General features: G+C 52.6%; 5 protein-coding genes across 5 annotated transcripts; 2 read left to right on the top strand and 3 right to left on the bottom strand.

Annotated features, from left to right (window-relative positions):
* Positions 1-296: 296 nt before the first annotated feature.
* A1O3_06999 (uncharacterized protein) lies at positions 297-1,310 on the top strand (the record flags this gene model as incomplete). Its single annotated transcript, XM_007737113.1, has 1 exon — positions 297-1,310. The coding sequence occupies one exon, from the start codon at positions 297-299 to the stop codon at positions 1,308-1,310; it is 1,014 nt and encodes a 337-aa protein (XP_007735303.1).
* A 431-nt stretch (positions 1,311-1,741) lies between these two features.
* Positions 1,742-2,420, bottom strand: A1O3_06998 (uncharacterized protein; the record flags this gene model as incomplete). The annotated part of the gene is made up of 4 exons (XM_007737112.1): positions 1,742-1,837; positions 1,893-2,103; positions 2,158-2,228; positions 2,283-2,420. The coding sequence occupies 4 exons, from the start codon at positions 2,418-2,420 to the stop codon at positions 1,742-1,744; spliced, it is 516 nt and encodes a 171-aa protein (XP_007735302.1).
* Positions 2,421-3,095: 675 nt separating this feature from the next.
* A1O3_06997 (protein disulfide-isomerase) lies at positions 3,096-5,394 on the top strand (the record flags this gene model as incomplete). Its single annotated transcript, XM_007737111.1, has 3 exons — positions 3,096-3,328; positions 3,378-5,004; positions 5,056-5,394. The coding sequence occupies 3 exons, from the start codon at positions 3,096-3,098 to the stop codon at positions 5,392-5,394; spliced, it is 2,199 nt and encodes a 732-aa protein (XP_007735301.1).
* A 980-nt stretch (positions 5,395-6,374) lies between these two features.
* On the bottom strand, positions 6,375-7,122 carry A1O3_06996 (40S ribosomal protein S17; the record flags this gene model as incomplete). The annotated part of the gene is made up of 3 exons (XM_007737110.1): positions 6,375-6,680; positions 6,905-7,030; positions 7,102-7,122. 3 exons carry the CDS (start codon positions 7,120-7,122, stop codon positions 6,375-6,377), a joined length of 453 nt encoding a protein of 150 aa, XP_007735300.1.
* An 858-nt stretch (positions 7,123-7,980) lies between these two features.
* On the bottom strand, positions 7,981-10,595 carry A1O3_06995 (homoaconitase; the record flags this gene model as incomplete). The annotated part of the gene is made up of 5 exons (XM_007737109.1): positions 7,981-8,798; positions 8,859-8,937; positions 9,008-9,520; positions 9,590-9,952; positions 10,056-10,595. The coding sequence occupies 5 exons, from the start codon at positions 10,593-10,595 to the stop codon at positions 7,981-7,983; spliced, it is 2,313 nt and encodes a 770-aa protein (XP_007735299.1).
* Between the last annotated feature and the right edge of the window lie 352 nt (positions 10,596-10,947).

Here is a 10,947-nt window from a genome sequence, read left to right as displayed (position 1 = left end):
AGCGCCTCACGCTTGACGCCATGCTACTCGCCCTGCGCCCCGGGCCGGCATCGCCATGTCTTCAACATCTGTCAGGCTTAGGTCCAAGGCTTCACTATGGCGCAATACTACGGGCGGGAGTGGCGGGCGGCGGAATCGGCACCAGAACCATCCAGCACGAGGGTCGGCGCAGACATATTCACCACCACCGCCATCACCAACACCAACACCGCCGCCGTCATGACCATCACCACCCCAACCATGACTTTGGCTCAAGACTCTCTCGGCCACTCCCCCGTGGCACCTGGGACAGCCACATGCACGTGGTCGACCCGACGCGGTTCCCGCTGGCCACGGACGCGCAGTACACGCCTTCGCCGCACACGCTGGCGGACGCGCGGGCCTTCTACGCGCGGTTCCACTGGCCCATTGAGAACATGGTGCTGGTGCAGCCGTCCATCTATGGCGCCGACAATTCATGTATGTTGGAGGCTCTACGTGAGCTGACGCCGCGGCATGGTCGTGCCGTTGTCGGGCTGGACCTGGATCTGGCCGGAGCCACCACCACCACCACCACCAAGGGCAAGTCCAAGTCCAAGGACAAAGATAGATATATCGACACACTATATGAATGGCACGATCTGGGCGTGCGCGGCGCACGCGTCAACCTGGTCTCGGTCGGCCGCGACCTCTCTGAGGCAGAGTTGTGCGCCGAACTGGAGACCTACGCCACCTTGCTCCGCCCGCTCGACTGGGTGTTGCAGCTGTTCATCCCCATGAGACTGGCCGTGGCGCTGGAGAGCATCGTGCCCGACCTGGGCGTGAGAGTCTGTATCGACCATTTCGGCTGGCCGGCTCTGCCGAAATCCGAACCTTACGATCCGTCCACCCCGACCGACCCCTACGCCCTGACTGGGTTTAGGTCGCTGGTCAATCTACTGAAGAAAGGCCAAGGCCAAGGAAACGGCAATGGTAACGGCAAAGGCCAAGGCAACGACAACGGCAGTAGTAATGGCAAAGGAAACGGTAAGGGGCAGACCTGGGTCAAGCTGTCCGCGCCGTACAGACTGGCTCGCGACCCAGACATGCGCGATCTCGACCCCATTGGGAGAGAATTGGTTTTCCAGGCCCCGGATCGCATCGTCTATGCCACTGACTGGCCGCATACTAGGTTCGACAATGTCGACCCCGTCCCCTTTGTCGAGAAGTGCTTCGAATGGTGTGGAGGCGATCCAGTTCTGATTGAGAAACTCTTCAGAACGAATGCCGAACAGCTGTGGGACATCCCTGGTCGGAAAGTCACGAAGTCACCTCAGATTGAAACGACGTAGTAGGGAGAAGAAGAGTGAAAAAACAAACAAACAGAAAACCCCTCACCTCTGCGTACGTGGTAGACTTGGGTGACCTTAGACGAAAGAGCGTAGCAAGGAGAGAAACAAGGAGCAACCCTAAATACGTCTGAGAGACTTGGGCCACTTCCGATGAACCAACGTAGTCAGGAAAGAAATTCAGAAAGCTCCTGCGTGCTGCCAAAAGCCTTGGGGGCATAACTGTAACCACAAAGACCAACATCTGTGACCGCAACAATACTTTCTCATTAACGTCAAGCTAATCCGTAAACCTAGGTTTATGCCCGGTCGGAATTCCATGTCAACGCCTAACAGGAACAGAAGCAGTAAATCACCATATGCTCGTAGTTGCAAGTACCCTGGGCCAAATGCCCGCTCGCCCCATAAAGTCTCGGCCTCTGCACCTGGACAAATCACTGTCTGGAGAAGACGACTGTGCTTTCCATGCAAGTAACCTTCTCCTTGTCCACAGTGTTGACATCGGCGAGCACGGTGTACTTTCCAGGCGGCTAGATTACTTGTCAGCTGGCTTATCAATGGCCCCGTGGAACGGCCACGACTTACGACTTGCTTGGGAATGTCAACCTCCTTCTTCAATGTCAACACACCCTTCTCCAATGGGCAGTTCAAGTCCACTTGAGGCAGGTTGTCACAAAGATCTGCCTCTTGCTTGATAAGGGTAATCAATCCATATTTGACTTGGAGGAAGACGGTCGCGCCCGGTTCAATGTCTTTCGCAAAGGTGCCGTTGGCCGTAATCGTTAGCTTCTCGCCACTATGGACTGATCAGTCACAGATGAATCTTAAGCTCCAGATTGAGGATACTGACGGAACAGGTGGATTGGGTGACAGATCAACGTAGTCGATGGTGAGGATATAATCTGCAGGATCGGCACAGAACTTGCAACAGGTCAGTGAACGGCTATCAAAACCTCAAGTCTCCCAAACACTCACGTTCAGTGGGTTCTTTCCAGGTACTGGGAAACTTGGGTCGTCCACAAGAGCATTCTGATTCGAGGTGAAGAGAGACCGTGCTGAGACCGCAGTGACGCTGACGGTGAAGAGGTAGAACAAGAGGGCGGAGGCCTTCATCTCGAAGAATTTGAAGGCTGAGTTGGTGTACGAGGAAGGGAGGTACTCTCAAGACCACGACGACGGTGTCTGGAGTTATGATATCGAGGGGTGGTCGATATCGCTGGAAATGTAGAAGATAGAGGATGAGCGGTGGTTTGCCTGCTGAGGCGAGGTTGGTCGATGGCGCATGATCGGGGTATGCTCCGCCTTCTCCAGTTTGCATTGCAATTGCATCACCGCAGGCACCTACCAAGATCACTGACTGCGTCTATGTTGGTGAACTCCGCCATATACCAACACTGGCCACATGATCCGCCATACTCCGTACTGCGTACCTACACCTATGGAGTATAGCGGCAGGGATGGCTCCTTGGGCTACTACTGTACAATCGAAACGCAGGGCCCGTCGTCTCGCCATCTCGCATCTCGCATCTCTTACAATCTCCAGATAAACTCAACTCTGCCATGCCGTTTAGTTGATCTGGCCACTCTGGGTAGCTTCCATCCTCGGTGCGACTCGTACTCGTGGCGCTCTCGTCGCACAATAGCTCGGCTCAGAGGTTTCTTGAAACGTGGTGTCTCCCTACACGCACGGTCCTCCCGATTTCATCCCCTACCGTGCGACGCCCCTCGCTGATCCTGATCGAAACATTTTGGCCTTACGACGGAGAGAATTGGTGGTGAACTTACACAATGAGGCCAGCACTGCTGGCATGGGCGCTTACAGCCGTCTTGTCAATATCGGCCGCAGCACCGCCGGGTTCAGAAAAGGGTGGAAAGGTCCGGACAAATGATCCAGTTGCAGCAGACTCTTCTGCCAATGGAGGGGATGGTGCCGACTACACTGTTTTCAATGATATCAACGTGCCTCCCATGAAAGAAATCGAGGGTGACAAGTTCTCCGAAACAATAAAAGATGGATACTGGTAAGACTGACACGTTGGCGCCCCTGGAAATGTTACTGACAGGACTCAGGTGGGTTAAGTTCTATTCACCCTACTGCGGACATTGCAAGGTCGTCGCGCCGCTCTGGCAAACTCTCTACGAGTTTTACGTGACCTCGGACCCTCTCGAAGGCCGCACCAAGGATGGCCAGCCAGACTTGTCGTCGCCTAACAGTTTCCACGGGTATTACAAGTTTCATTTCGCTTCGATCAACTGTGTCGCCTATGGTGATGTCTGTGAAAAACACGGGATCAAAGGTTGGCCTACATTCTTGCTGTTTAAAGATGGCGAACTCGTGGAGCGGTACTCGGGAGAAAGGTCCATGGAGGGTTTCAGCAGCTATGTGGAAGAAAAGCTGGAACAAATCAAGCCGGGATCGCGGCCCAGAGAGGGAGTCAAGGTCCCCAAGCCAGGCGCAAAAGGTATTGATCGCACGGCTGCGCCGGAGAAACCTGTCTCCAAAGACAAAGACACAGCTGCAGGAGTGGCTGCAGGCGAAAAGCAAAACAAAGAGGCAGCTGAACTGTCGACCGAGACGTCGTCTGCAATGTTGGCGTCCGAGACTGCAAAGTTGGGGAGGTTCAAGAACGCCAAAAATGCTACTCCGCCAAACCCCCTGGGGACCTCGGTTCCTCTGACGGCCGAGTCGTTCCAAAAGCTCGTCACTACCTCGCAGGATCCGTGGTTCATCAAGTTCTACGTGCCGTGGTGTTCGCACTGCCAGCATCTCGCCCCCACCTGGGCAGAGATGGCAAAGGAAATGGAAGGGCAGCTCAACGTCGGAGAGGTCAACTGTGAACAATCTCCCCGTCTGTGCAAAGATGCCAAAGTCAGTGCTTATCCTACCGTCTACTTCTTCCGAGGTGGCGAGCGGGTCGAGTATCAAGGCCTACGTGGGCTCGGTGACCTGTTGTCCTTCGCCAGCAAGGCATTGGACAGCGATGTCAAGTATGTCGATGCCGCCGCATTCAAGGAAATGGAGGAGACGGAAGAGGTCATCTTTGTCTACTTCTTCGACGATGCCACCACTTCCGAAGATTTTGCCGCCTTGGACCGCTTGACTTTGAGTTTGATTGGACACGCGAAGATCGTTAAAACCGACTCGGAAATCCTGGCCAACCGATTCAAAATCTCTACCTGGCCAAGGTTGCTGGTGTCTCGAGATGGAAGGCCGACATACTACAACGCTCTTGCACCAAAAGACATGCGAGATTTCCGAAAAGTCCTGACCTGGATGCAGTCCGTCTGGTTGCCGATCGTCCCCGAACTGACCGCATCTAACGCAAAGGAACTCATGGCAGGAAAATACGTCGTGCTGGGTATGTTATCGCGAGAACGGCCCGACGAATTTATGCAGTCAAGGCGCGAGTTGAAGAACGCGGCTCTGGAGTGGATGGACAAACAAACACAGGCTTTCCAACTCGAACGACAAGAACTGCGTGATTCGAAACAATTGCGGATCGAGGAAGCTGAAGATCGCAATGATCAACGTGCATTGCGGCAGGCAAAAAGCTTTGTCATCAGCATTACCGAGGAGAACTTCCGTAAAGGGGTGGCCTTTGCCTGGGTAGACGGCATCTTTTGGGAGCGCTGGCTGCGGTCAACTTACGGAGTGGATGTGTCAAAGGGTGAAAGGGTTATCATCAACGACGAGGATGTGAGTTTTGCTCCTGAGGCTGAACGATCGCACAAGACTAATCTTGCTTAGAACCGCCGTTACTGGGATGTCACCGACTCTGGAGCCTATATTATGCCCTCTCGAACCTCGATTCTCGAAACGCTGCCTCGAATAGTTGCCAACCCTCCAAAGTTGACCCCGAAGTCGACCATCAGCACCTTTGAGAACATTTTCTTCCAGATTCGGAATTTCGGAACCTATCATCCGTACTTCTCGTTTGGGATCTTGATCCTGTCCGTCTTTGCACTTTTCTGGGTCCTGAAAAATGGCACCTCACTCAAGAAGAATCTGAGCAGAAACAGCAGTGGCTATTTCCACCTTGAGGGGAAGGAGGGGCTTTTGGGCATGACGAACGGCAAGGCTGATTGAACGGGAGATTCGAAGCGACAAAAATGGTCTCGTTTGATGTGTACCACTGAACGTGCTTGGGGAATGGGTTACTTGGACCATGGTGGTCTAACTATATGTACAGGCATGGCGATGGCGTTTTGGGAGGCCGGTGTTGTTCAACATGACCGTGAGAAGAGTCGGGTTGGACCTTCTTGGTTATCGGAGAAGACTACAGAGTATAATCAAAACTTGAAGACGATGACAACCTACCGAAGAGTCGTTTCTGTGCTCTTATCCTATTACTGGACTCGCACTTAGGCAGAATAGTCATGATGCTCTAGCACAAGGCTTGACGCCTAGGTTTAGGCTTGGGCTTGGGCTTAGGCTTGAGGCGCGTCCACGCACTATTACGGTCTAGATGGGATTTATAAGAACTTACAATCAACAACTGGGTGTTTATCGGTCAGCGGCCACGAGGAGGGTACCACAAAACAGCACAAGAGAGGGAGAGGAGAGGGAGAGGGAAAAAGGGAACGGGAAAGGAAAAAGGAGGTTTGGCAATCAAGCTTCGTCCATTCGGACTAGGCGACACCTTTGATTGTGGAATTCGGTCTCGATTTCGATTTTTGGTTTGTTTCAAATCCGATCCGACTGTCAAGCACCTTGCTGCGCGCATGGCAGGAGCACTATTCTAAAGGCCACGCCATGTCGCGCAATCCCTTTCCAGCAGAGTAGCAAGTCGGTAATTTGTCTCGTGAGAAAGGCCCTATGTGCATTGCATTGAAGAGATGCAAGGGCATGGGCAATGGAAATAGTCGATGCGCTTCGGCTTCAACTTCGGCAGCACCACAGACGCACACAAGTGTCAACCTCAACCAACCCCAAGCCAGCATTGTCTCGTATGTGATTTTATTCCTTTTTCACGCCACTGCCTCCAACCATCCCCGGTGACAATTCGTGATGATCATAGGACGGAATCGGAATCGAATCGGATCGGTGCATGGATGGGATGGATGGATTTAATCCCTCCGGCCCGGTCGGTCGGTGCCGAAGACTCTGCGGCCACCGCGGTCCTGTGGAGCCTGCTGGGCGACCGGGACGACGTTGACGGCGATGGAGTCGAAGCCCATGCTCTTCAGCAGGTCCTTGGTGTCTGCGTCGACGTCGAGCTGGCCGCTCTCGGTGTTCTGGGTGAAGTCGAGGGCGGAGATCTCAGGCACGTATTGATCCTTGCGTTCTCGCTCCTCTTCCTGCAGCTTGAACGAGATGCCTCGCACCGGTCCGCGCTGGATTCGCTTCATCAAATGCGTGGTGTAGCCGGCGATCTAAGAAAGTCTTGTTAGCTGAGTTCGAGGTCGAGTTCGCGCACGAGAAAAGAACAGATAAAAAACCACACGACAAGACACAACTCGGCTGGGAGCGTGCGGATCGAGAAAAAAAAAGAGATTCATCTCGACCGCACACGCCCAGCGGTACAGGACAGAACGCGACGTGGGTATGTGTGTGGCTGAGCTGTGTCATGGTATTGGTTTGGTATTGCAGTGCGTACCTTGTTGCGAAGACGCTTCGAGGCAATGATGGCAATTTCATCGCAGATTCTCTTGTTGGTCTCGAAGTCCAGCGTGAGCTTGGGGTAGTAGCGCTCAATGATGACTTTGGCCGACTTCTTGACGGTCTGCGTGCGTTGAACAGTCAGTTTGAAATCCTTGCGATCCGCGTTAGGGTTCTGTGCTGGTCGGTACTGACCTTCGTACGAACGCGACCCATCTTGACGGTGTTCTGGCGAAAGAGGTTGATTGATCGAGGTGAGGAAAGTCGACGGTGACCTGATGAATGGGCGAGATGCAGATGCAGGCAGTGCGGTGTGCTCGCTCAATTCAATTTTCGAGCCCTGTGAAAGTCTTGGCGTGGATCTCTGTGTGCCAAGTGATAAGATTGTACGGATAGGGGACAAGTGGACTGTGTTTGCGCTATTCCTATTTAGGACGTTATCTCACTTGGACTTTCATCACGGCTCAGAGTACAGAGTATTTCGCACCTATGGGTGCTTATTTCGCACATGCGTTGTATACTTGAATGAGAGAGATCGAGTAAGTCGACTTTGTTTATGACTCTTTAATCACGTTCCTGTTTGTACTGGAGTATCATATATACCAGGAGGATTGTTCTACCAAAAGAGACCCTCTATCTTTCCTTGCAATCACTTTCAATAGTATTCACTTCTAGCATATTCAAGTTGTATCCTCCACTACCAACAGCAACTTAGCAACACTTATTCTCTCGTCACAACACCACGAATCAACCGACTTACGAGTCAAATAAGATGTTTGACAACGGCGCTACTGCCTCTATGTTGTACGAGACCCCGGACGAGGCCGCAAATGCCCTGTAGTAGGAAAACAGCGCGTATTTTGCCGGATTTGAAGCTCGACAAGCCTTGCAGCAGATACCTTATATGTCTCGAAATACCCGTAGCCCAGTAAATAAGACAGACATCTTGGAAACGGAAATGTGACGTGCGCATATAGTATCTATTTATTGGGATGAACCAGTCCGAGGAGTTTATTATCTCTCTACACGCCGGCTTTATTTACATGGACTTTTATTTTTCCTCTCTGAGGTCCGTTAGGCAGCCTTCGCAAGCTCATGCTTGACCCATCCTACCAGTCCGCCCTTCGCGATAATCTCCTGCAGATTCTCGGGAAACTCTCCAACCTTCTCCTCCCAACGTTCTCCGTCCTCTCCCTCCTGTACCTCAATAGTGCTCCGGGCAATATCCCAGGTCAGGGTCCAGCCTGTACGGCGGGTAGGTATCTTTTCCGAGAAGATGGTACGAAGACGCTCCACTAAACGTGGCAGTTCTAGACAAGGCAGTGCATTGTTGATGCCGTTCCGCACGAAAATGTTCGAGAAGCTGCCCGCCACGACCAGTTGGATGTCCCTGGCCAAAAGAGCTGTTGCGGCTTGCTCTCTGGATGAGCCACACCCGAAATTGAACCCTGACACGAGGATGTCGTTAGGCTTGGCGATGGACCTGAATTCCGGGTCGTAATTCTCCATGCACACATTTGCCATCTCTGCGGTCGTCATATGGTCTTGATAGGTATATTTGCCAGCATAGATATTGTCGGTGTCCAGATTGTCTGCATCAGCGAAGACAATTTCACCGCTTATCTTGGTGGGGAAGCCTGGGAGGATGTTCGTGACTGCTTGGGCAGCATCATCGTCGACGGGAGCAGTCGTCTCAATCCTGTCGATGAGAGACTCGAGCTGTTCGAGGGCACTGCCGAGCTTGGCTTCGATAGTGTCAGGGTTTCCGGTGCCGTACCCGTACTCGACCCCAGTATAGTTCTCCGGCACCTTGTAAACGCCGGGACCTGAAAGAACGCCGTGCAGGGCGCTCGCAGCCACAACCTCGGGGCTACTAAGGTACGCATGAGCAACTGCCCACTGTTAGTCCTCTGCAATGCCTCGAACACAATTGGAATGGGGAGGGAACCCACGTCTTGATCCGAGTCGGCCCTTGAAGTTGCGATTTGATGCAGAGACTCCCGTCTCGCCATCCTCTAGCAAACCCGTCCCCTACAGATTGATACTTAGCATTTATTCAACCCGAAATTCCCCACGGGGAGCGGGAGCAGTGACAGCTTACCAGTCCGATACATGGGCCACATGAAGGTGGGAGCACAGTAGCTCCAGCCTCGACCAAGGTCTGCCAGCTACCTTCATCCTCAGCAATAGCCTGCTCTCTGGCCGAAGCTGCTGCGATGTACAGCTTGACACCATCTGCAATCTTGGGGATCCTACCACCATTTGACTCGGCGGCAGCTTGAAATACCTCGGCGGCAGCCTTCAGATCCGAGCTTCGCGAGTTGGTGCAGCTTACAATGTATCCCTTGTCTATCTTGATGTTTTGTGTAGCAAGGTCATGCAGTGGCGTTGAGATTTTCACCGAGTTAGGTCCCGAGATATAAGGCGACAGAGTAGAGAGGTTAAGGTAGAGTTTCTTTGCATAGTGCGCTCCGGGATCGGCTCGGAGAGGGTTGGCAAAGAGTTCGTCCACCATTTCGTGCGTGATCCGTTGTCGAGTGCTTCGATCCTCTAGCATTGCTGCCTCTGTCGCCTTATAGCGGAGCCAACGTTCTAGTGTCGTATCTATCGGAAACTATAGAATGACCAATCAGTCGGGCTCACGGGGATGCAGAAAACAGTGTTGCTCAAGCAGGTACCATACCATTGCAGATGTTGCAGACCATTCAGTCGACATATTACTGATAGTCAGTCTGTCGTCCATGGGGATACTCGCCATGGTTTCCTCGGATCCCACAAATTCCACGCTGTGGTTCAACACATCTAGTGGGAAGAGCCCACAAAGCGCAATAATCACATCCTTCCCACGTACGCCTGGCGGTAGTGTGCCTAGAAGATTTACCTGCACGACTGGGGGACACTGGAACCAACTCTTCCCCGTAGCAAATATGCCGGCCGCGTCAGTCCGGACCAAGGCCACTCCCAAGCTTCCCAGAGCTCCGTACATGTTACTGTGGCTGTCAGACCCAACGCATAGGGTTCCCGGCCAAACGAAAAGCTCTTCAACCTACGCAACCGTTAGTCAACCAAACGTCCTGGTATGGATCCGACGCAGATGAGCTTGCCATAATTTGGTGGCCAATCCCATGACCTGCGGGGAAAAAATTGACACCATGCTTCTTCGCAAACTCCTGTATCTGCTCGTACTTCTTCAAGTTGCTGGCGCTCTTGTTCTGTACATCATGATCAAGTGCAAAGACAAGCTGATCAGGATCCTTGATCTTAGTGGCACCTGTGGACATGAATCTCATGGCCACAGGCCAGGTATTATCGTGCGTCATGCATCTGTGGGGTTGAATCTGCACGTAGTCACCGCTTCGGACAACCTTTCCCTGGGGAAGATCGACGGAATGGCGTTGAAGGATCTTCTCCGTCAGCGTTTGCGGCGATGTCACCTTCTTCCCAGGAACGATGTTAGGCAGCACTGGCCCTTCGGAGTTCGTACCAAAGGCGGAAACAGTGGTTGAGGCGTAGCGACAGGAGGGCTGGTTGTGTCGGGAACGCTTGAGGCTTCGACCAAGGCTCGCACGAATGAGCGAGCGGGCCAAAGTGGCGGCGGCGACCTGTGTGAGAGAGATCAGTGTCTGCCAGATGTAAAACCTTTCAAGACTGAATAGAGGAAGGATATTATCTACCGCTCTGTCAGTCATGTTACGCTACGCGCCGAGCGCAGCCTTTGGCGATAATCAGTGTTGTGGATAAGAGGAGAGATCAATGAAACAAAAGAGATTAAAAATGCAGACTACCTTATGATGCATCCTGAGAGTTTTACACACTAGTATGGAGTACGGGGTATAGCGTCGAGTCGCAGGGGATGTCAGAATTCTCCACACACTCGTAAGTAGATATAGGCTATACGTCAAGGAATACCTAATACATTGATTATACTCTTCACTGTGCTCTGCCTATTCACACTAGGTTATTCCTAACATTGGTGTTCTGGTATAATCCACATCATTCGTACAGCAAGAGTAGGGAACCAAGGATTCGACATCGTGGCAT

Source organism: Capronia epimyces (genome assembly GCF_000585565.1).
Source record: "Capronia epimyces CBS 606.96 chromosome Unknown aczIQ-supercont1.6, whole genome shotgun sequence".
NCBI lineage: Eukaryota > Fungi > Ascomycota > Eurotiomycetes > Chaetothyriales > Herpotrichiellaceae > Capronia > Capronia epimyces.
The sequence above is the reverse complement of the archived record's forward strand: the minus strand, read 5'-3'. Positions and strand labels throughout refer to the sequence as shown.